The sequence below is a fragment of the Odocoileus virginianus genome, chromosome 20 (assembly GCF_023699985.2).
Source record: "Odocoileus virginianus isolate 20LAN1187 ecotype Illinois chromosome 20, Ovbor_1.2, whole genome shotgun sequence".
Classification (NCBI taxonomy): Eukaryota; Metazoa; Chordata; class Mammalia; order Artiodactyla; family Cervidae; genus Odocoileus; species Odocoileus virginianus.
The window spans coordinates 7,559,836-7,584,383 of NC_069693.1; the positions used below are offsets into that span (position 1 = coordinate 7,559,836).

Genomic DNA, 24,548 nt, shown 5'->3' on the forward strand with positions numbered 1-24,548 from the left:
AGAACTGGAGAAGCGGAGGAAGAGGGAGCAGTATGTCTGCAGAAGTCCCCGAGGCAGCCTCCGCGGAGGAGCAGAAGGGTCTTATGCATTGAGTTATTCAAGGAAAGTGTATCAGGAAATGGAAGATAAAGTGACTAGTCCAGAGAAAGCTGAAGAAGCAAAATTAAAAGCAAGGTATCCTCATCTGGGACAAAAGCCTGGAGGTTCCGATTTTTTAAGGAAACGATTGCAGAAAGGGCAAAAATATTTTGATTCTGGGGATTACAACATGGCTAAAGCAAAAATGAAGAACAAGCAACTTCCTACTGCAACCCCGGATAAGACAGAGGTCACTGGTGACCACATTGCCACTCCACAGGACCTTCCTCAACGGAAACCATCTCTTGTTGCTAGCAAACTGGCTGGCTGGTTAAAAAGAGCTGAACTGCATGGATCTTCTAATTCCCATTATTTCTCCTTAATATGTTACTCCTCTGCTTTTTATTTCCTTTTACTCCCTATGTCATTTGAGAGTGATGGCTTTGCAGATAGCGGTAGTGTGTGCTGCTATTGTAAGGGAATATACATGTGTAGAGTTTTTGATTAGTTTAACAGTGCACTGATGAAAAGAACATGTTAGAGCAACATAAAGTAATCTACTTGAAAATAATTGTATATATTACCTAACTCCTAGTGTAGGGCTGGATCCAACAAGTAACAAACAAGTTTTGCAGTTTTAATGTTGGCTTTCTTTAATTCATCTTAATTATAGCTTTGTATGTTACTCTTATTTAATATAACCTCTACTGTTGATTTCTTCTGGATTTTCCTTTGGGGTTCTGTAAAACAGAAGTTTAAGACCACAAGTTAGAAGGAAGGTCACGTGTTTCAAACACAACTGAACGGGGCTCCAAGAGATTCGCATCCTGTGCTTGAACTTGAATGGCCTTAAGTCTGTTTCAGCTTTAACGATAGAATTTTACTCGGGAAACATTTGCCCATTCCGGTGTGACTCACGTGACTCTATTGCTTAACAGCTGCTGTGCAAACTAGTGTTCTTATTCAGTTCTATAGTGTTCAGAATACCTTCTGTCATTGAAGATGTTAAGGAAGTGTGCGTGTGCATCGACTGTTGAATTCACTTTTGTGCCATTTCTGTAAATACAATAGTTTTGCACAACCTCTCACAACTGTCTGTATTACTTTCACATATTGAAGAGTAGATAATGTGCCAACCAGAAGCACAAGAGTTCCTACAAAAAACTCTGTATGTCATTAGAGCTTTTGTATAGTAAGAGTAGTTTATAGTCTTGGGGTTATAGAATACCAAACTGAAATCTTTGCTCAGACTGCCATAGACTTAAGCTTTTTCATTTGTTAGTAGTACCCATGACATTCAGTGGCCTTGTGCAAATACGATATGTTGCTTAGGCATATCTTTTGTCCTATGCAGAACGTTTCATTTTGACTTTTATGAAAATTACTATTCATATAATTTATATAAACTTTTTTAATGTAGAAACTTTTTACTTCCACAGTCAATTTGGGGGACACTAGAATAAATACTTTGCCTCTTGTGGGCCCTCAGTTCTGTTTTTTTTTTTTTTTTTGCTTCTTTGACTCAAATTGTGTTGGGCTATGTGATTCAGCCTGCTCAGAAACGTAAGTGTCTGTATCTTCACTCTTGAAATTTGCTTTGCTGAATGCTGTATTTTCTAACCCAATAATGACATTTTCCTTATAATTTCTCTGTTGTTAATTAACCACTCTTAATCCTGTGTTATTACTAACTGACAATTGTTTAAATAAAAGGAAATTTATAATAAAACAAGTATTTGAGAAGATTGGCCCAGGAATCTAGTCTGGATGAGCTGAATTTTAAGTAATAATAATAAGCCAAGTGAATTAGACTTGTGACAGCTAGAGCAATTTACAGGATAGGTGGAACAGATAGTACATATTTAGATATTTTGCTTCTATAGATGTCATTTTAATAAAATGTAAATTTAATTGTAAAAAAAAAAGAAAACATGATGCTAAGTGAAATGAGACAGATAGAAAAGAACAAATGTCTCATGATTTCATATACATTAGGTAGTAGAATAGGCAAATTCTCAGAGACCTGAAGTAGAATAGAAGTGACCTGGGATTGGGAAGACGAAGAATTATTGTTTGATGGGTACAGAATTTTAGTTTGGGAAGATAAAAAGATCTGGAAATGAATAGTAATGATGGTTGCACAACAATGTGAATTTACTTAATGCCTCTGAACTTATATACTTTAAAATTTTACGATTTTAGCCATTTATACCACCTTTCCTGGTGGCTCAGCAGTAAAAAATCCACCTCCAATGCGGAAGACGTGGGTTCTATCTCTGGGTTGGGAAGATCCCCTGGAGAAAGAAATGGCAACCCACTCCAGTATTCTTGCCTGGAGAATCCCATGGACAGAGGAGCCTGGTGGGTAACCGTATGTGGGGTGGCAAAAGAGTCAGACAGGACTTAGCAACTAAACAGCAACAAAGTTTTTGTGTATCTCTTACCACAATAAAATCAGTGCAGAAATGCAATGGACTTACCATTGTTATTTTTAAATGAATTACTAAATTTTTTAACTTCTCGATCTTAATAATTTATTATTGATAGATGTTACACATATACAAAAAAGACAAAAACTCCTCGCTCCTCAAGAATTTTTAAGGGTGTAAAATGAATCCTGAGACCAACAAGTGTGAGAACTGCTGTTCTACGTATAACTGAGGTGAGCCTGAGCAGGCTGCCCCTGGCACTTTGCAATAATCTGCAAACTCCTAGGAATTAGTTTCTTCTGGCGCAAGCAGACAGGCGCCCTCTGGTGGACGCATAAGGTATTGCTTGGCAACGCAAAAGAGCGCTGAAATTCTAAAACGGAGGCAGAGATGGTCTCATGAAATGAGGACTTTATTTCAGCACTTTAACAACTCTGAACTATGCCTCCTCTCCTGCACATTCACACACACACACACACACACACACACACACACATTCTTTCGGAAACCCACAGTCATAGTCACACATACAAAATTACACACAGACATACGTAGATGTTCACAAATAACAGTCACATAGACACACAGACAAAATCAAACGTGCTCATTTACACACCATCTCTCACACAGACCCCCATACATACACACAGAAATACTGTCACACACACAAAGAGACACAGCTTCACACACAGACACACTCATATAGTCATACCCACAGACACACTTTCACATACACACACACACGCTAAAAATAGCACATCGTTAACAAAGGGGATTAAGTAAATGAACACCATCCTCTATTTTTAAAAAAAGATTGTAATGGAAAATGAGTTTCTTCCCAAAGCCATTAAATAAACGTTGAACAAATAATTAAGATGAATCTAGGTTTGGCAGCGTGCCCAATTAGAGGCCCACAATCCCTTAGCTGAAGTCCTTGGAGACAGACGCGTTTCAGAACTCAGAAATGTTCTAATTTTAGGAGGGTAATTCTGAGCGAATGCCGTATATTATGTAACACTCCCAGGGGCTTGAAGCCGACCCCTCTCCATCAGACATGTTAATATATTTGCAGCAAAACGTGTGAAAATTCACGCCAACGGAGATAAAGACTGTTACGAATGCATATTAGCTGGTTTGCCACCACGTGAGTCTGGGCCAAAATAACCCCCTGAAGAAGAAAACAAAAAAAAAAATTTTTTTTTGTTTTTGTTTTCAGGGATTTTTGAAATTCGGAGTTTCAAATAAGGAATAGCGGATTCTATCCGCAGGCCCTTCACACCGCATCTACGTATACTCTCGTGAATCTTCGACTTCAACTTGGACGTAGAGAGGACGCCAGGGGCCTGGGGACGGCGGCTCTTTAGCGTCCCCTCCTGGCAGCCCCAGTCCTTGCAGTTTGGCAGAGAAGTTGGGCTGTCTACGGGCTTGGCCAGATACCACGGTAGGTGCTGATTGGTCTAAACCTTCAGCGTAATCCCGCCTTCACTTAACAGTGAGTGGCTCAGGGACCCACATCTTAACCAACTAGCAACTGACAGGGACAGGTCGCTGGCACAAGCATTGGCTCTGGGGTTATCATGTGACCCAAGCTGGTCCAATCAGATTGAAGGAAAACCCTTGAACTCCTAGGAGGGACCAGACCTCCCTATCTCTGAAGGAAGGTATGAGCTCTCAGGTGCCTGGATCTGTGGGCACCAGGTGAAGCTGCCTGGGGATAAGGCCAGAAAGATCCGGGAACAGTTTAGATCCCCGTGGTGGCCATGGAATGGCGCTGAGCTGCTCTCCCTTTAAGAGATTCTGCTGCTGACAGCACAGCTGTGTGACAGCCCTACCGCATTGGTGCCAAGGCCATGCCTCCCTTGGGCTCAACACAGTGGGTACTTACACCAGTCCATTGCAGCCCCATCCAGGAGCCCTCTGATGGGCAATTTCTTGCTCAAGGACAGCTCCATAGACACATAAACCCCACCCCACCCAGCGAGGTACAGCCAGAGGCTCCCCTGACCCATTCCCTCCTTCTTTTTTTATTTTAATGTTTATTTATTTGGCTGCATCGGGCCTTAGTTGCAGCAGATGGGATCTTCGATCTTGGTTTGGGCATGCAGGATCTTTACTTGCAGCATGCAATCTTCTAAGAGATTGAGTTCCCCACCAGGAATCAAATCCAGGACCCCTGCATTGGGAGTGCAGAGTCTTAGCCACTGGACCACCCGGAAAGCCCCTCCCTCTCTCCTTTCACAACTGTCAGACTGATGGGTGATGGTTGCACACATTGTAACTATACTTAATGTCCTGAATTGCACAATTCAGACTATTCAAATAGTAACTTTTATGCCATATGTATTTCATACACACACATTTTGACCACCCACAGCACTTTTCCTCTTAATCACCACCCTGATCTAGCTACCGTTGTCCCTCATCTGACTCATCACAGTGATTTCCTTTCTGGGCTCCCAGCTTGCACCCCCACCCCCTACATTTCATTCCCCACGTGGCAGTCAGAGGGCCCCGTTAAGAGGACCTCTTAAGAGAGGTTAAGCCTCCACCTCAGTAAAAGCCAAACTCCTCACCCTGGCCCATGGGGCTCTGTACAAGCCCCCTCATTCACTCTGCTCCGATCACACTGACATCATTGCTGTTCCTCGGACAAGCAGAGCACCTCCAGCCTCAGGGCCTTTGCACTTGCTGTTCCTGGTCCCTGGACCACTATCCCCCAAGACCTGCAGGTCCTGCCCTCACTTCTCTGAGGCTTCTGGCCAGTAACCAGCAACTTCATCACTCCCTATCCCCTGATTCGTTTTCTCCTTTGTGTTTATTATTACCTGACATAACACATACATAAGTCATTCATCTCTATTTCTTGTCTGTCTCCCCACCGATATACCAGCTCCACTGAGAGTATAAATGTCTCCCTACTTTGTTTCCTACTGTTTCCCCAGTACTTAAAATAGAGCCTGGCACATGGTAAATGCTGCATAAATATTTGTTAAATGAAAGATTAAAAGATAGCGACCAAAACAGAGCCTGAGAGGAACAGGAAGAGAGAAAAGAGACCAAAGAGGGAGGGGGCGTGGAGGAGATAGGGGAGTAAGGGAAGCTGAACTAGGGGAGAAATGAGAAGGGGGGTTGTGTCGAGATGTTTAGGAGAGGGGACTTCCCTGCTGATCCAGTGGTTAAGAAGCCACATTCCCAATGGGGGAGTGGGGACGGTGCATTCCATTCCTGGTCAGGGAAGATCCCACGTGCCATGTGGCGCAGCCAAAAGTTTAAAAAAAAAAAAAAGATGGAGGAGAAAAGTGAGGAAGGGAGAATAGAGAGCTGAAGCAAGAGCAACAGAGCTGAGGGAATGAGTCAGAACAGAGCAAGGGATAGAAACAGACATGGAGAGACACGAGAGGGGGACACACACAAACGCTGAGAGACAAAGAGACAAATACAAAGAGAAAGAGGATAGAGGAGAAGGTGGTGAGGGAGACACAGAGAAAAGAGCACAGGAAAGCGGGCTGGGAGAAGAGCACTGAGAATCAGAGGGAGGGGAGCCGGTGGGAACAAGGATGGAGTCCCTCCCTCCAACTCACCATTGGCTGGTGTCCAGAGCTCTGGACTGACTGGCAATCCCGTGGGATCCAAGCTGTGGCTTTTAAAGCCCCAGGGACAGAGGAGGGTGGAGAGCGAGAACATGTCATGCTACTCTAAAGGCTTCAGATCACCAGCTTCTTTAATCCTCAGAAAAACTTTATGAGATAAATACTATGATCATCTTCATTCTACAGGACCAGAGAGGTTGAGTTAGCTGCCCACAGTCACACCGTTAGTGAGAGGAAGAGCTGGGATTTGAATCTGGGTATGTTGGCCCTAAGATCAGTGCCCCTAACCACCATCTACGCTAAGTGGAAAGGGGTGCCGGCTTCCTGAATTCCATTCATCCTAAAGACACCCTCTGGGAAGTGGTGCTGAAGGGGTAGAAGGAAGGAGGGGAGGTAAACAGTGATGTTCCTAGCCCGGTACAGATGGACAGCTGTCCCGGTCTGAAGGAGGAGGCTCCGCTTCACCATCCTAAGAAAGTCTCCACTTCAATGGAGGTGGTCAGACAGGAAATCACTTCCTGCTTATAGGGTCCTATACCCTGCCCAGGGCTAGACCTTAGTCGTCTGGGTGGGAAAACAGACTCAGTCACCACTGACTTTCTTAGCAGGATTCAGATTGTTCTGCCTTGGTTTGCAGGCAACATTGCAGACCAGAGAGGCGGTACTAAGCTTCAAAGGCAGCTGGGTGCTTTGATAACTTCCTCTGATTTCCAAAGGGGTCCTACCACCACCCTGTCCATGCTCATCTCTCAGCTCCCAGGAACATGAACTCATGTTCTTCCAGCAGTATCTTGGCTTCTCCAGGTGATTTAGCTTCCGTGCCAGACACTACAGTTAGACAAATCACAATCCCCAGAAACCCAGTTCTCGCTGAGATCACTCCAACTCTTGTCTCCTGTGCTGTTACCGGAGGCCAGCCCTTTTCTCCCCTCCAGAGGCACTTGTCCTCTGCATGCATGCAAAAATCTGCCAAGCCCTGCACACCGTCTGACCTTCAACTACCTTGTTGCGGATAAGCGTCTTCTCCTCACCCCAACCCAGAAAATACACGATGGCGACGGAAGAAGAAAATGACCCCCACCCCACCCCGGGAAGGGGAGAACGCACACAGCCCACCCAGGGTGAGAGGCGATGCCCAGATGCCAGGAAGGGCTTGCCTTCACAAACTTGAGGGGGGGGGCCCTCTGCAGACAACACGACAAACACAGCACGAGGCAGCTGGGGCTGGAGTTTATTGCAGGTGGATAGATGCACATGGAGATTCAGGGAGGGAGGAGAGGGGCCGGCTGAGGGCTCCGTGCACAGAACCCTACGGCGGGAGGAGCAGGAGGCAGTGAACAGTATGGGGTCTGCCTGGTGGAGTACCCGGCCTGACGGCGGAGGAGCTGACGGCGGAGGAGCTGCGAGGAGCAAGGACCAGAGCCGGCTCCCCCTCGCCCCCCATTCTTCAGGATGACGGCTCCGCAGACGCTAGACGATGTCATGAAGAGGGAGCCAGACACCAATTCGGGACCGGCGCATCCGCGGACGGCACCGGGCTCTCGAAGGCTGGCGGTCCATCTTGGGTGAAAAGGAAGGTTACCCGGGTCCTCGCCCCGCCGCGGCCTCCGGCGTCTTCCTCAGCGTCTGGCGGCTAGGGCGGCGGCGGCTGGGGTCACTGTGGCGGCGGCGGCGGCGGCGGCTGCGCGGCAACTCGAGCTGGGGTCTCGGCCCGCCAGGGGCTCCCAGGAGGCAAGAGACCGAGGCGGCGGCGGGCACCGGGGCAGGCAGCGCACCCGCGCGGGCGCCGCACGGAGAGGACTGCGCGCTGGGCGGCGGGCCGGCTGGGGCTGCAGGGGGCCGCGTGGGAACCCAAATGAGACCGTAGTAGACAGCGAGCAGCACGGCAGCCAACGAGACGCAGAGAAAGTAGGCGCAGACCGGGGCTAGGCGCAGCCAACGGCCCCGCGGGCCCTCGCTCAGCCCTGCGCCACCCGGGCTCTCGCCGCCGCCGCCCACGCAGCTCGTGCCCCGCATCCCCGCAGCCCACTCGGCCCGGAGCCACAGCCCGCACAGGCCCCGCCCCCTAGGCCCGCCCCCTCAGGAGGACCGCCTCCGCGCTTAACTCTCCACGTCCAACCCCGCCCCCGCCAGCGTGGCCACGGCCCCGCGTGGGCGGGCCTCCTCCGGGTTCTAACTCTCCCCCGCCCTACCACGCCCCCGCCAGCGTGGGTACGCCCCCCGAATGGGCGGGCCTCTTCCGCGCTCTAGGCCCGCCCCCTCCCCGGCCTTCGGCCAAACACTAGCAAGCTAAGGCTTAACCACAGCGTTCTGACCCCGCCCCAAGCATGCAATACCTCGCTTTTTCTCAAATGCTGGTCTCTGCCCAGCCGACTCCTACCAGGCTTCCGTGTTATGCCCGCCCCGGAGGTTACCACCGCTCTCTTCTTCTCTCCTCCTCCCCGCGCCCTACCCATCCCCTTTCGGAACTCAGACTTCTCCTCGGCATCTAGTTCCGCCGCTCCCTTGCCAAGCTCAGGCCTTTTAAGTCCTGCCCCAGTTGTAATTTGCCTTTAGCATTCGATTCCGTCTTCTCCCCCTACACTCATCTGTCTTCAATCCAGATTCCGCTTCTTTTCTCCTCCTCACTCCACTAGTTTGAGCACCCCATTCTAAACCAAGCTCTCTGCCGCTGGCTGCGCCCCACACCGGCGTTAGGGATTCCCATCTAAATCTGCGCTGTGGTTCCACCTCACTTCCTAACACTTTTCCTTGTTTTTAACTCCATTAGAATGCGGGCCCCAAACATCCTAACCACGCCCTTCGTTGGACGCGCCTCTTCCTCCGTATTTTGTGTCTTCAGGTCTAAGCTCAGACCCTGAAGTTCCAGCTCCGCCCCACACCCCAGTCACGTCCCCTCCCCATCTCCTCCCCCACCACCCTCAATTTCTCCCTCTCTAAAGCCATGGGGTCCAAAGCGGGCTCCAGGGAGGATAGAGCACAGCTCGGAGATCCAGACTAAACCCCTCCTGCCGCCCCCTCCCCATCAAGGCGGGGAAGCGTCAGTCCCCTCCCAGCAGCGTCTTCAGGAATTCGGGGAGGCCTGTGGGGGGGGGGGGGAGGGAAGATGTATCAGGGGGGTGGAGGAACAAAGAGCCCCTTCCTCCCGCCTCTGCCGCCACGGACAAACCCGCCAAGCACAGCAACCCTACCTGCCCCCACCAGAAACACAGTTCAAAGGTTAGCGGAAGCACTGCGTTTAATAGGGACCAGGCTGGCGGCCGGGGAAATCAGGTCCTTCAAGAGTCACCGGTAAATAAGCCATGCCCCAGATATAAGCTCCTGGAGGCGGAAAACGGCCCGGGGAACTGGCACCTACACCCCCATGGCCTCCGAAAGTGGGTTAACTAGGGGGCGTCTCAGCCACCTGGTGTCACTGCGCTCCCTATTTGTGAGACTGGACCATTGCCCTGGCCCCACCCGGTTCACTATCCCTGGCTCCTCCCCCCGCCCTTACATTTAACCCTCTCCTGGCTGGAGTGGCGGAAGCAGAGGGCAGAGGAGCGAGGCGGCGGAAGGTTAGTGCAGAGCGCGGAGGCCGCAGTCGGCGGGCGCGGTCAGCGGGCGGCCCCCGGTGGTGAAGCGGCCGCCACCACTTTGCAGAAACGCACCCTCTGGAAGTCGGCGATCTCTGCCGTCTCTTGGCCCTCGGGGTCCGCCTCTGCGAAGAGAAGGGGCGGTCATCTGAGGGCAACAGTAACCCCGCCCCCCCCACCGCCGGCCCCCGGACACCCTAGCCCCGCCTCTCTACCCCACCAAGCCTGGCTGCCACCCACCCTGCGTTAAGCGGTTTACGAGTCTCAGGCTCCTTTAATCCTCTGGGAGGATCTACGCAGACACCCCCCCCCCTCCCCGCCAACCCCGCAACAGAACCCTGTTTACAATCGAATACATAATTTAATACAGGGAGATCGCAGTCACGTGACCCAAAGACAAAGCTCTCCCGGTACCCCGACCTCAGCCGCCATCCTAACCTCTGTCCTCTCCCATCCCAGTCTCACCCCACGAACATAAGCCAACCTCTAGCAAGCCTGCCCTACAGGATCTACCTCCACTTCCCTTGCCCACCTTCTGAGTCCTAACCAGACCTTCCTTGGCTATGCCCCCAAGTCCTAACCCCCTATTCCTTGGGGAGGTCGGAGGTCCACAACCCGGCTTCCGCCTGGCGGAGGTGGAGACTGGGTTCGCCTGTTGCTCCAGGTCCGCTAGACGCCACAGTTTTTACCCCGATATTTTATGTATTTCTATTCTAATTTACCCCATTTACTAATTTACACCTCAAAACTGTAATCACGCCCACGGCTAGATCCATTACTCCTCCCCGGTTCTTCATTTTTGACTGATTTGTATTTCAAATCCTGCTCTAAGCTCCTCCCTATCAATTTAACCCACCCCCTTGTTTCTAGATTACAGAACCCCTGGGGGTAGCCCTCTACCTCCTAATCCCACCCTGGCTCCACCCCCTCACCCCCAAACGCCTCTGGGAAGTCCTCCCTGTAGCTCCACCCCCTTGGCCCTGGATTCGTTCCCACCCAGCAGCCTAGCCCCGCCCCTCCTCACCCCATCCCCGGACCAGCAGCTACCCCACACCCATAATGGAGACGTATCCACTCCATTATACTGCCCCCAAACCGTCCTCCCCTCAACCCAAGAGGAAGAGGAAGGAAGGCCACCTCCACCACCCCAGCTACTCCCCCAACCTGGAGCTGCCTCAGACCCCTCCTCTTCAGCTTTCTGGGTTCCTGGGGCGCTGGGCCCACTCTCCAAGGAGGAAGGGGCTGGCTGGTCACCTCCTGGGGAAGGGGGAGGCCCAGTCAAGCCCATTCCCCTCTAAATACCCACCTCCCCCCCTCAAGACAGAAGGCTCTGAGGGAGTGAGAGGAGGTTTAAGGACACACGTGGGAAGTGTCATTTGAGGAAGCGATCTCTTTATTGGGGAGGGCGCTCTGAATGGCTCAGGGCAGGGCAGGATCTGGGGGTGAGCCTTCTAGGGACAGGCATGGGCCGTCCTCCCTAGCCACCAGGGCACAGAGGGTCTCCGGGCCCCGAGGGTCCCCATGCACCCCTTGAGCGCACACACAAGCAGCCAGCTTCATGCATTTTCAAACGGCCAGGCCTCACCCGGAGAGACAGCATCTGCTGGGTGGGCAGTCCGGGGAGAATTCAGCTCCATCTCTTCACCCCAGTTGGACACAGGCTGATGGCCCCCGGGAGGCGAGAAGGGGCTGGAAGGCGTGACGGGGGCCTGGGGGAGCGGCAGGGGCTCTTCCGGCCTGGCGGGCTCTTCGTCACCGTGTTCCCTGGTGGGGCTCCCGCTGGGGCTCCCGCTGGGCTCAGCCTCCTCGCGTTGGTGATCTCCAGCTGGCTCTTCTTCCTCATCAGCCTCCTCTTCTTCCTCTATCTCCTCGTCATCCTCACTCACGTCTTCCCACTCCTCATCCTCCCCGTCCTCCCCCTCATCCTCGCCCTCGCCCTCCTCGCCCTCATCCTCAGGAGGCCGGTGGGCAGGGGCCGGGGTCTCAGGCAGCTGTGAGGAACACAAGGCAGGTCAGGGAGAGGCTGCAGGCCCCAGGCACCCCCACGCCGTGCTGCCTGCCAGGAGCTGACAGCCTGCCCTACCTGCGTGGGCGCCTCCTTGGGGGGGGCAGGTTGCGGGGGCTCAGGAGCTGCGGACACGGCCTCCTTCGTCTCCCAGCGGTCATCGTGGTCACTGGAGGGGACAGAAGAAAGGAATAAAGCCCAGATGGACAGGAAGAAGGGGCTTCCCACCTCAGGCTCCTCCCCAGACACAGAGCTGCAAAATTCAACAGGTGGAGAGAGTGGGTCTTCAGGATTTCCAGACAAGGAGCCAGCAGGCTAGGGCACCGAGGAGGAAATAGGGCGTGTGTCCCGGGTGTCGGAGGTGGCCAGGTAGAGAGGGGCCAGGTGGGCAGAAGAGATGGGTGGGAGGGGTGGAGGGGACAGATGAGGGTAAAGCAATAGCCAGGCCCCAACGCCCCCAAAACCAAGTGCCTGACCCACAGGGAGACAAGTGCCTGAGACAGATAGGGAAAGAAAGGACAGAAATATCCCCCAAACACACAAGCCAGAAAACAACCAGGGACAGAGCCACACAGTCCCGCTGGGCTGTGCATGTCCAAGGGGAAGGGGGCCCCCACCTGTAGGCACGGGAGGCTGCCTTAGGCTGGGGTCGGCTGCTCTTCTTCTTTCTGCGGCTGACCTCAGTTTTGTGCTGGGACAGGAACTCCCTGAAAGTGGGCGGCTTGGGGGGCCGGGCCCAAGCCTGGTCATCTGCTACAAAACCCAGGGGAAGTCGGGGGTGAAGGACACAGTACAAGCTACCACTATCCCACCCTGACCCAACACCCCGGCCCAGCCAGCTGCCTCACCCCACCCAAGAACTCCCACTCACCATAGCGGTGGGATGGTTCTGGGGCCACAGCTGGGCCATCCTTGAACCTGGGGAAAGAGAAAGGGGTGAGCAGGCAGCTGGTGACACAGAGAGAACAGATAGGGCAGGAAGAGTCGCCGGGGGAGGTGGGGGCCACGGTTAGAAACCAAGATCACAGATGGCAAGGTCCTCAACCCGAATGGGGAAGTGTCAGTGATTAAAGCACAGGGTCAGGTGAAAGACAAGAGGCAAATGTGACACAGCAGTACAAACGCAGAAAGAAAAATGATCAGCGTTTGACAGCAATTCCCCACCTCAACAAAATGTGAGAGTACAATATCCCCAGCTTCCTGTCCAGCCGCATCTCCCACCACTCTCTCACCTCCCGAGCTTAGCGAGTTCTCCTACCACATAGAGCTCCTGCCTCATGGCCTTTGCACGTGCTACTCCTGGGGCTTGCTTTCTCCGATCTCTCCGGGGCCCGCTCCATTACCTCCTTCAGGCCTCAGCTCAGAGGCCTTCCTAAACTTTCCAATCACGTATTATTACATATATTGTGTTGCATGCTAAGTTGCTTCAGTCATGTCCAATTCTTTGTGACCCTATGGACTGTAGCCCACCACGCTCCTCTGTCCATGGGATTCTCCAGACAAGAATACTGGAGTGGGTTGCCATGCCCTCCTCCAAGGGATCTTCCTGACCCAGGGATTGAATAATCATCTCTTACGTCTCCTGCATTGACAGGAGGGTTCTTTACCACTAGCTGCCTGGGAAGCCCAATTATATACATTATTTAGGTCTAAAACAGTAGCCTCCAACCCTCTCCACACTCCGCTTCATTATTCTTCAGTGTCTGACATTAGCTCTATTCACTGCACAATCTGCTCTATTCAATGCAAATGTGAGACTTGCTGCAGGCTGCTGTGGGGACGAAAGAGGAAAATAATTACTTTCTCAGTCTTAAGCCTAAGAACATCTCCGCAAAAGCTCACCTGCCTCCCCCCTTAGAAAGATCAGCTACAGTATCTGTGCAAAATGTTTCTCATGCTGGCAAAGGCTTAGCTCACAATCCAAAAATAAATGCTCCGACCTCCAGGCACACAGACAAGATCCTCTTTCTTTATCCAGCGCTGTGGCAAAGGATAGAGGATGATATAAAAACGACAGCTGTCCATCTTAAGACTGCTGTTCAGTAACTCTTCCAGAATCTTCTCCACCTTTGCTATGGCAGTTAGCCCTCCTGTGGATGATGCCTTCGCTTTGAGTAATGGGATGTTTCCTGGGACCCAAAAGGCGACAGAGTCAGACCTGAGAATAATAACGCCACAGGGATAAGGTGCTTGGGTAGGTGGCGGACATAGGTTAGAGGAATGAAGGGAGGATGCCAAGGGGTCATCGCTGTAATTCTTCATGCCCTCCTTGCATGGGAACTCACATCCGTACCCATGGCCACAGAGCCGCTGCAGCACTACCCACAAGAGTGGGCAGAGTTTAACTTCCTGCTGCAGCAAGGTGGGGTCTGCTGGCTAACAGAATGAGGATGTGTGTCACTGTCCCTCCTGCACATCTGCCAACACTATGGCCAGTGCTTCCCCCAGTAGCCCCTGCCCTCAGTGCGAACCCCAGAATGCACACATCCCGGGTGGAAGTGAGTTCAACCCCAGCGGGACCCACAGCTTCCAGTCCAACCTGAATCAGCCCAACTTAGAAGACCCGTAAACACGAGAGAAAGAAATGTTTCCGGACTTCCCTGGCCATCCAGTGGTTAAGAATCCACCTTCCAGGGCAGAGGATTTGGGTTCAATCCCTGGTCGGGCAACTAAGATTAAGATCTACAAGCCTTGGAGCAACTAAGCCAGCACGCCACAAGAACTGAGCCCAGGCACCCTGGAGCCTGCGGGTCACAATGAAGAGGCTGCACACCATAACTAAGTCCCAACGCAGCCAATACATAAATAAATAAATGGTTGTAAAAAAAGTATGGCTGAGTCCTTTTGCTGTTCACCTGAAATTACCACATTTGTTGTTATATTGGCTATACCCCAATACAAAATGCTTTTGGTGTTTAAAAAAAAAAAGGAAAAAGAAACGCTTTTCTGTGCCCCTGAGATGGTGGTGGTCACGCACTGTTACCTAGCTCCTGCTAACTGATACACAGGATGAGAAACCGAGAGAGGCCAAGGAGTCAGAAGTCAGAGCCAAGGCCGAGGAGCCCCAGAGGGGCGGGCAGGGCGGAGACTCACATGCCATCCGTCTTCTCGGCATCCCACTCCCGCCGCCACTGGCCGGTGGGCTTGCGGTGCCTCTGCAGGCGCTCCTGGTCAATCTTCTCCCGCTCCTGCTTCCAGCGCAGGTACTCGGACCGCTCTCGGCCCGTCATGGAGAGCGTCATGTCCCCGCTGCCGCCCAGGCCGGCCCGGCGGCCCTGCCCCCAACAGATGGGCAATCAGGGCTCCACCCACCTCTCTCCCCGCTGCACCCCCTCCCTGAGAACTCCAGAGCTCCTAGTAGAGCCCCTGGCTCAAGGTCACAGAAGGAGGTGACAGGGTGGAGATCAAAGCCGTATCTGCTCACGCGCCACCTCAGAGAGGCCACCCCAGACAGATCCTTCTCTATTCTCCTTGCCCTCACCTGGCTGGGCTGCAGCCATCTTCCCAACATTCAGCATTATCTGACATCTTATTACATGGCCACTGATTTAGCCCCACCACCTAAAACAGCACCTGGCCCCGGGCAGGTACCCAGTAAACATCAGTAATGTTAGTAAGGAGGAAAATCACACCAACACACATCATAAAGCTACGAACAGAAAGCAGTATGGCCCTGGGGCACACATCAACTGGAGGGAAGCCTGAGCGGTAGAGCTGCAGTCTCTCCCTGCTCTGTGCCCGGCGTTCGACACACTTCCCTCCGCGTGGAACCCAGAGACTGGCTGCTGGGCGGTACTCGTGGCCAGGCTGCCCACACCCACCTGCCGCTCCTGCTCAAGGCCGTAGCGCACCCGCTCGAAGTCAGGGCCCCCCCAGTTGCGCCCATGCCGGCGGCTGCCTTCCCGGCGGTCCCGCTCAGGCTCCTCTAGGGGCCCACTGCGTCGCCGGGGATCGTCCAGGAAGTTCCGCACCGGGTTGGGCTCCAGCACACCTTCCTGCGGGCATGTGGAGTGTTAAGAGCACTCCCCCGACCCAGCGGCTCCGCCCCGCCGCCAGGGGGCACCCGTGGCACTGACCCGCTGGTTGCGCTCATACTCCGCAATCTTCTCCATCTCCTCGTTCATCTTCTCAATGTTCTGCTTCCGCCGCTCCTCCCACTCCTTGTTTCGGGGAAGAGAGAACAGAGAGCGAGCGAGCGAGCCTCAGAAAGAGCCACTCAATCCAAGCGTTTGTCACCATCTGAGGCTCTCTCCTTAGACCTGTTATGCAAGGCAGCCTCTGGCTGGCACCTGGACACTGGCTTTCTGCACGTCCTGTCAACAGTTAACCAGTAAGCGGAGCTCCACATGCCTAGACTTTTTCTGCATTACAGTGTATGACGAACACCCAATTTCCTTCTAGGGTCTGGAATCTGGGTGTGTACTGTAGGCAGAGGGGACCTATGTGACCTGCCTCGGATAAGAAACCTGGGCACTAGCTCTCTAATGAGTCCCCAGTAGATGAACTTTGACATATGTTGTCAATGAAGAACAATTAAGTGCAGCCTACATGTCCTTGGGCTTCCCTGGTAAGCTCGGTGGTGAAGAATCCGCCTGCCAATGCAGGAGACACAGGTTTGATCCCTGGGTGGGGAAGATCCCCTGGAGTAGGAAATGGCAACCCACTCCAGTATTCTTGCCTGGAAAATCCCATGGACAGAGGAGCCTGGCCGGCTACAGCCCACGGGGTTGCAGAGTCGGACACAACTTAGTGACTAAACAATTTGTGTCTCCACTGGACGCGGACTCTTGGAAGCTAGCGCCCGGTATCCTCCCGGCTCTGGCTCATGGGCTCTTTCCCTTTACTGATTTTGCTCTGTATTCTTTCCCTGTAATAAATCTCAGTTGTTAATCCTTCTGGCAAAATACTGAGCCTGGGAGAGGGGTTGGGGGACCCCTGCGATGGCTGCCACAGTAAAAACTTGACAGATGGCCAGGTGGCCCCCACAATTCATTCTCCTCCCTTTCCTGGGTAACAATCCCCGCCCCGCCCAGAGTGACAGAATTTTAAATGAGCAGGTGCCCAAGATGCTGGGAACATTTGCATTTCCAAGACTCAGCATACAAGAGAGAAATAAACTTCCATTTGATTAACGCCATGGCACTTTGGGTTCTTTCTAAACATCCTTAAGAAACATACATTGAGCGCTTAATCTGAGGGTTTCTATGCCTGATGTCACACGATGCTTATGAAAACCCTGATTTTCATTGCCGTTTAAGAGTGAGAACCTGGAATCTCCCAGAGGGGAAGTGAGCTGCCCAAGGACAGGGAACTCATAGAAAGTTGTCCCCTAAGCCACCAGGCTGGGCAACTTTCCCACTCTGCTAATCCGTGTGGTGGGGTGCTGAGAGCAGCTACGGTAAGAACCTCACCACTCCCTACCAACTAATTCAGGGAATGACACAGAGCGAGAACATGTACGCACGCGCACACTAATGACGAAAACACGGGCGCATGCGCGCTGGGCAGAACCGACCAGATAGCACCAGAAAGGGACAAAGGGAAGGGAAGGCAGATGCCACAAGCACCCAGCAGAGCGCAAAACAGGAGACAGAGAGACAGGGAGAGCACCCACAGCGCTGGTCTGGGGGAGAGAGGAAGAAAGGGAAGGGGTGAAAAAGAGCCGGAGCGAGGGTCCAAAAAAGAAGAGAGACAGTGAAAGATGGATGAAGCAGAAAATCCATTTGAGAGAAACAGCAACAGGACAACACTGAGCCTCCCAACGCACTTCAGGCAGACTTCAGCCCCCTCTCGGCTCCTACCTTGGATTTGCGGTCGGCAGTCGAAGCATCGCTACCTCCAGAGAGATGAGGGGACCCCCTGCCCCGACCCCTCCGGCCGCGGCCCCCAGCACCTCCCCGAGGCTGCTCCCCGGGACTGTCTTCCCAGCTGCGGGATGTCCGGCCTATGCCTGCCCGGCCTCCGTGCTGAGGGGGGATCCGGCCTCCCTTACTGACCCCTGGAGGCCGAGGGGTCCCTGGAGACCTCCGGGAGGAACCCAGGTTCTTCTCCTGGAAAGGGGGTAGGGGGGAAAGGACAGTCACTGAGGCAGGGAGACCAGGACACCCCAGGCCCAGACGGCGGCTGCCAGGATGGAGGCCCCCACAGGCCTGGGGCAGCTGAGAAAGCTCTTAGGTCTCAACTCTCACCCCCTCCCAGTCCTCACGAGTTCCCACCCTGGAGTGGAGCTCACCATTTCCACTGCCACATTCTCCTTCTCCACTGAGCGGCCCTTCCGGGGAGCTGTCACTGCTACTCCCTCCAGTTCAGCTTTTTTCCGGTCCTCCTCAATCTCCTAAGGGATCAGAGATAGCGGGTATCAGGGGTCCTGTGTACCAGCCAGATTTCGACAGTCCCCTGAATATCTCCAAGTCTGCCCCAGCGCAGACCTCTGTCTGGAGCTCTAGACGAGAAAGCTGGTCACTTCTACCCTCTAACCGCCCCAGGCTGTTCCCCTGCTCAGAGCCTCTGAGCCAGTGTCAAAGGCTCCCCCACAGCCAATGGGGCTCCACAGGGTGTGGTCTCATTACCATCTCATCCTCATTTCCCACGCCTCTCCTCTCCCTCACTGTGATCCTCTCACTGTGCCTGGAACATACCAGGTTCAAACCTGCCTTAGGGCCTTTGCACCTGCTGTTCCCACTGCCAGGAATGCCCCTCCTCCATAGAGTCTCCAGTCCCTCACCTCCTGCAGGTCTCTGCTCAAAACTTCCCTCCTCAGGAAGGCCTTCCCTGACCAGCTCGCCTGCCATTCTCCACACGCCCCCACCCCGCCCCCTTCACGACATGACATTATGTCCATTTTGTTTCTTAGCTGGCTCCTCCCCATAACAGAATCTACTCAACGTCAGGGATATCTGTCTGTTTTGTTCACTGATGTATACCCCAAACCTGGAACACTGCCTGGCACACAACAGAGGCTCAATATCCTTTTTTTTTTTTTTTTAATGAATGAATGAATGCATGAAGAATGAATAAATGAAACCTACTCCTATCTCAGGGACAGCCCCACCACCTACTCTGTCACCTGTGACGGGGACCTGGGCCTCATCCTGGATCCTCTTCTCACCTCCTGCCACCGCCCATGTCACTGAGTCCCTCCCAACAGCCCTGCCCCAGGCCAAGGACCTCCTCTCCATACGTCCCTCTACCCCCTCGCCCCCCCCCCAAAGTCCCTGCCCCACTTTCCTCCTTGTCTCGAGTGTCCTCTCCTCCCATCTACCACCACAGAGCAACCAAAGGAGTCTTCCTACGTATCTATTCTGACCTGGCCCCACTTCCACTCAAAGCTCTCGATGGCTCCCCAGTGTCCTTAGGAAAAAGTCCAAACTCTTAGCCTTATGGCCTTCTGGGCCCTGCATGGCTGGGCCCCAGCTGGTCTCTCCAGGTCAATATCCTCCAACTGACCCTCCAACTTTAAGCTCCAAGTTTTCACACAAACTGTCCCGTGTGTGATGTGTGTTCTGCTCTCCTTTTCGACTAGCTGGGACTTCCCTGGTGGTCTAATGGTTAGGACTCCATGCTCCGCTTCCATGGGCCTGGGTTCAGTCCCTAGTCTGGAAACTAAGACCCCCCCCACAGGACATGCTGTGCAGCCAAAAAATAAAAGACTGGCTAACACCTACTCACCTTTCGGGTCTCAGAATCCCCTTCTCCAGGAAGTCCTCCTTAATATCCCCCAGGCTGGGTGAAGAGCCCCACCCGGCCTCTCACAGAAGCCTGCCCTCCTCCATCCCAGCGTGGCCCACTGGCTCATCACGGACTGAAGCCATGGCTGGGCCCCTACTGGCCTGTGAGCCCTGGAAAGGCAGACCCGGGGCCCCTCCATCCCCGCTGCCACCACAGTGCCACTGAGCAATGGGCCCTGGTGAATATTTGTGGACGAACAAATGAATGATGGAATGAAAGGCGGAATCCCAGGCTAAGGCCCTCAGCTTTTACCCTGACAGTGATGAGGAGTCATGAAAAGGTTTTAAGGAAGGGAGAGGTGAGGGAAACTCACTGCGGGGAGGAGAGGGGATGGGGTCTCCCAGGGCGGGGCTAGGGCACCTGGTAGCGCCGGATGAGGGCCTCATTCTTCCGCCGAAGAGCCTCGATCCTCTTGTCCAACTCAGCATCCTTCTCCTCCTTCGATTTCAGATCCAGTGTGGCTGACTGAGAGGGCGGGCAGATAAGAGGCTGAAAACCTTCACCCGCCCCAGGGTCTGCGAGTTGGGAACCTCTTCTCCCAAGCCCCCTGCCCCAAGGCTCAGATCTCAGAGACCCTACTTTTCTTCTCACCATTCCACTGGCAGGGTGGGCCCTGAGTCCCAGCAAACCTCCCCTGCGGAATCTGGACACAGCACTGGGGGCTCCTGAGGGCAGAGGGAACAAAAGGACTAAGGTCAATGGCTCCACTCAGTCTCTTCCTCTCCTAGACTGGGGGCTCCTCAATTGCACACACACACCCTTCACTCCAAGAGAACTGTTGCCCTCACACACACACAAACCCCCTTCACTCCAAGGAACACACACACCCTTCATTCCAAGGGAAACACACACACACACCCTTCACTCCAAGGGAATTCTCGCCCTCACTCCCAGCCCCTCTTCTTGAAGCCCCTCTTCTAGCCCACCCCCTACCAGGAAAAGTTTAGACTCAGTCCTCTCCAGAGGGTTTTGGACCCATCCATTTCCTATGTAAACAATGTAGTCACACAAACCCTGGGAAAGTTCTGGGCCTGCCCCACTCTTAGGGAAACATCCCATACTGCTCCCTTCAAAACGAAAATCCTAGTTCAGTCTCCACACCCCTGTGCTGGAAGTTTAAAACCCAGGCCTCTACCCCAAGAGAGCCTTAGGAAGAGCCTCTTCCACGACCTGCCGCAAGAAAGCCTGACTCGCTGTGCCCAACCTGGTGCTGCTCACATCCCGCTTAACAGTCTGCACCTGACTCTTCCCCAGGAACTTCAGCGACGTGTTATAACCCTACACTCAAAAATTAGTCAGAACCCCATTCCTATTGGCTGCCCCTACCCTCAGGGATATTAAAGCCCCGCCCCCCCCCCCCAGCACTCCCCAGAAGATTTCCTCCAACAGACCCAGGACCTCCTGGCGAGGCTTCCCGGGTCTGGCTCGGCCTCCCGGGTGAATACCCTCCCCGCCCAGGCGCAAACAAAACTGCCCCGCCCCCACGCGGCTTTCTAGGGAAAAGTTCCAGTCTTCACCCGGTCCCGAACGCCACAGCCCCGCCCCGAAAACCAGCAAACTTTCCGGCCCCGCCTTTCCCGCCAAACCTCCGACCCCGCCCACATGCGCGTCACTAATCCCACCCCCTTCCGGCGTCGGACCGCCCCGGCCAACTTCCTGACCCCACCCACAGGAGCCCCAGGCAGCAGTGTAAACCCGCCCCCTCCTCCTCACCTTCTGGCACCGGTCCCGCCCCCGGCTCGTCAGCCAACACTCTGGCCCCGCCTCCGATTTGCTGAGCCCAGCCTCTGGTCACGCCCCTGGCTCCGCCCCCGTCACGTCAGTATCTAGCCCCGTCCCCGGCGCCCCTAAATTCTGGCTCAGCGGCCGGGTTCCTGAGAAACTTTTTGGCTCCGCCCTACCGGCGCTTGGCCCCGCCCTCACCCTCGGGTCAGCCCCTGGCCCTGCCCCTGACTTCCTGGACCCACTTCCAGGACACGCGAAACTTTCCGGCCCCGCCCCTAGTCCGCTGGGTACTACTTGGCCCCGCCCCCAGCATAACTTTTTTCGGGCCCGCCCCAGCTGCACACCAAAGCTCCGGACGCGTCCGGAGCCCGGCCCACCCAGGCCCTGCCCCGCCAACGGCCCGCCCCCTCAGCACCCTTCTAGCTTCCCATGTGGGCGTCCAGTCCCCGCCCCCCGCGGAGTACTCTGACCCCGCCCCCGCGGGCGGCGGGCTACCCGCCAGCGCCCGCTCCCCACCACGTGGGGCGTCAGGCCCCGCCCTCTCCGGGCGCGCTCCCGGCCCCCTCCCCCGGTCACCTGTCCCGGAGACCCCGCGGCGTCCGCGACTCCGGCTCCGTCGGCCTCCGCGTCTGCAGCTCCCTGGCCACGCGCGTCACTTCCTGCCTGCACCACGTGAAGAGGGGAACTAAAGCGGGTTACTTCCGGTTTTGCAGGCCTGTTTCCGGGAGCCTTAAAGGCGCGGCGCTCCCCACCCCAACACCCCCTCCTCCCACCCCTCTCCCCGGGTGGAGGCTGGAGTGGGTTGAGCAAGTGCACAGAGTGTTCTGCAAGCTTGTTCTACTGTCTTCTACCTGAATGACCTCCTTCCAGGGAAAGGAAACACCATCCTCTCTCTGGCCTCTACTTGCGTCTCCTCTCCTGGTTCCTATAAGTAGTTGCCAGGCGCTGGACTGACTCCTCGAAGCCTGACCTGCCAGCTTATGCTGGGGAGTGGGTTGGGGTTCCCCCACCCTCCTGCCAGTGAAACCTTACAGTTGTAGGAGCTCACAGTTTTCAACGGAAAGAATCTCTTCTTCATCCTCTGAATCAGCATTGAGTGCCAGCTCTGTACTGGGGGGATAGGGAAGTGGGGGTTAAGGTGATAGAACAAGGCAGACCCCGTCCCTGGACTCCTGAGGGAAGGCAGAAGTACATGTGAAATGACAGAAAACAGAACTGAGGGGGATGTCTTCAGAGTGAGACAAGGATAGTGTGAGAGGGGGTGGCTACAGGCAGGGAACACAGCCTGTGCAAAGGCCCCGTGGTGAGTGAACTTGGTGCATTCTAGGGAACTGGAAGATGCTCAGAGGAGGATCTTCAGGGTTTGGCTACAGAGTCAAGAGGGTTACATACATTAAACAGAGCTTAGACATAATTTACCTATTGTTACAAGTGATGATAAATGCTATGGAACATCCTTACAGGAGGTGATGACAGTTGTAAGTGGGCAGACCAGATTTCCTGAGATTTCTGATTAGTTTGTGGTTTAAAACATGGAAAGGGAATATACATGGCAATCCACTGCCCCTATATGGTTATCATTAACAGCCTTTCAGAGACCTTCTTATACATACAGTTTAATTCTTAAAATTCCCCAAGAATTCCTTGGTGGGCCAGTGGGTAGGACTGGGTGCTTTCACTGCTGGGGCCCACGTTCAATCTCTGACCAGGAACTAAGATCCCACAAGCCTCGAGGCACAGCCACAAAAAATAAATAGATAAATTAAAAATTTTCAAATCCCTACCAAAATCACTGCATCACCTGCTTCAGCTGTGTATTCAATTGTCACCTCTTCTTAGAGGTCTTCCTTGAAACCACTCATTTGAAAATTTGAAACTGTAAACCTCTCATCCTTTTCTCTTTCAATTTTATTTTTCCATCTTACTGTTCTCCCTCTAAACTACCATGTTTCACTTTCTTCTCTTGTTCAGTCTCTATAAGTCATGTCTGACTGCAGCCCCATGGACTGCAGCACCCCAGGTTTCCCTGCCCTTCACTATCTCCTGTAGTTTGCTGAAATTCATATCCATTGAATCAGTGATGCCATCCAACCATCTCATCCTCTGTCACCTTCTTCTCCTTCTGCCTTCAATCTTTCCCAGCATCAGGTTATTTTCCAATGAGTCAGTTCCTCAGATCAGGTGGCCGAAGAATTGGAGCTTCAGCATCAGGAACAGTCCTTCCAGTGAATACTGAAGGTTGGTTTCCTGTAGGATTGACTCTTTACTGACTTTCTTCTCGACTATATTGTCTGTGTTATGTCCCCAGTACCTCCAACAGCGCTTCATACATGAGAGTCTCTCAAAACCTATTTGTTTAATGAATGAGTGATTTGGGGGGTGTGGTGGGGCGGAATTTAGATCTCCGACCAGGAACTGAACCCAACCCTTGGCAGTGAGATTGAGGAGTCCTAACCACTGGACCACCAGGGAAGTCCCTCACTGAATCTTGGCTAGTACTATTATTTTCTTCCTTGTTTATGAAACAAAACGTATGCACTGAAATTCTATACCTTGAAGTTAGCTGTGGATGGTTGACCATCTTTTAAACTGCCATGTGAAATTCTGTCTTACAGATGAGCCATAATTTAGTCCAACTGGTCTCACGGATGTTCCAGTTGTTTCCAACTGGGGAGGTTGCCAACAATACGGCATTGAATTTCTGTAGGCACATAGCTTGATGAGTACATGATCTGTGATCTTGCTCAAAAAAGGACTCCTAATGTCATGATTAGGCTGTTGACTCTGAAGCCAGAAGATCTGGCTTTGAATCCTGGCTCTGTCACTTAGCAAATGTGTAATCTTGGGCAACATAGAAAGGAAACTTCTCTGGCCTTCATCTTCTCCATCTGTAAATGGAGATCATAACACCATCCTACTGTTTGTTGTACAGAATTCAATTGATTCATGAATTAATCGACACCCAGTGCTTGGCCTGAAATAAAGTTCTCAATAAATGGAAACCATTCTTCTGGCTTCTAGGAAGGCAGATTGCTGAATCAGAGGTTAATTCCCATTTTTATTTTCCCGGGGGAAAAAAATGAGGAGAGGTGGACCCAGGGTATGCAGAGCCTGAAGTTTATACCAAGTTGGAAACCCTTCTGGAAAAAAAAGAGGAGGGAATTCCCTGGTGGTCCAGTGGTTAGGGCTTGGTGCTTTCACTGCTGGGGCCAGGGTTCAATCCCTAGTCGATGAATTAAAGTCCCACAGCCTTAAAAAAAATGTACAAGACTGCAAGGGCACCTCCCAGGGTGTTGGGAGAAGCTGTGGAAATGGAGGGACCCAAAGGCTTGCACTTCCTGCATTTCATAGGAGAGCCACCTCTGATGGTGGCCGCTCAGGAAAGACCTAGTACTCACTTCCACTTTTCCAGGCAGGG

At 53.2% G+C, this 24,548-nt stretch overlaps 2 protein-coding genes and 1 pseudogene across 4 annotated transcripts; 1 reads left to right on the forward strand and 2 right to left on the reverse strand.

Moving 5' to 3' along the window:
- LOC110139872 (cAMP-regulated phosphoprotein 19 pseudogene) lies at positions 1–803 on the forward strand (annotated as a pseudogene).
- A 6,508-nt stretch (positions 804–7,311) lies between these two features.
- On the reverse strand, positions 7,312–9,691 carry INAFM1 (InaF motif containing 1). Of its 2 annotated transcripts, none has more exons than XM_070450648.1 (2): positions 9,594–9,691; positions 7,312–9,179 (listed from the first exon to the last, which is right to left on the reverse strand). In XM_070450648.1, the coding sequence occupies exon 2, from the start codon at positions 8,111–8,113 to the stop codon at positions 7,676–7,678; it is 438 nt and encodes a 145-aa protein (XP_070306749.1). In that variant the 5' UTR covers positions 8,114–9,179; positions 9,594–9,691; the 3' UTR covers positions 7,312–7,675. The 2 variants fall into 2 exon arrangements, with proteins under 2 accessions (XP_070306749.1, XP_070306750.1); XM_070450649.1 differs by lacking the exon at positions 9,594–9,691 and adding an exon at positions 9,289–9,579.
- Positions 9,692–11,047: 1,356 nt separating this feature from the next.
- On the reverse strand, positions 11,048–21,802 carry CCDC9 (coiled-coil domain containing 9). Of its 2 annotated transcripts, none has more exons than XM_020898043.2 (12): positions 21,707–21,802; positions 19,997–20,070; positions 19,766–19,870; positions 17,910–18,011; positions 17,479–17,727; positions 15,754–15,837; positions 15,499–15,672; positions 14,771–14,952; positions 12,549–12,595; positions 12,295–12,427; positions 11,756–11,846; positions 11,048–11,663 (listed from the first exon to the last, which is right to left on the reverse strand). In XM_020898043.2, the coding sequence occupies exons 2-12, from the start codon at positions 19,997–19,999 to the stop codon at positions 11,229–11,231; spliced, it is 1,605 nt and encodes a 534-aa protein (XP_020753702.2). In that variant the 5' UTR covers positions 20,000–20,070; positions 21,707–21,802; the 3' UTR covers positions 11,048–11,228. The 2 variants fall into 2 exon arrangements, with proteins under 2 accessions (XP_020753702.2, XP_070306748.1); XM_070450647.1 differs by having other exon boundaries at positions 12,295–12,430.
- Between the last annotated feature and the right edge of the window lie 2,746 nt (positions 21,803–24,548).

Coding starts and splice junctions, on each gene's coding strand:
- INAFM1 (XM_070450648.1), bottom strand. CDS start 8,113: ATGCGGGGCACGAGCTGCGTGGGCGGCGGCGGCGAGAGCCCGGGTGGC.
- CCDC9 (XM_070450647.1), bottom strand. Junction 15,838..17,478: donor CTGCCGACCGCAAATCCAAG/GTAGGAGCCGAG, acceptor CCCCGAAACAAG/GAGTGGGAGGAGCGGCGGAA. Junction 15,673..15,753: donor AGTATGAGCGCAACCAGCGG/GTCAGTGCCACG, acceptor ACATGCCCGCAG/GAAGGTGTGCTGGAGCCCAA.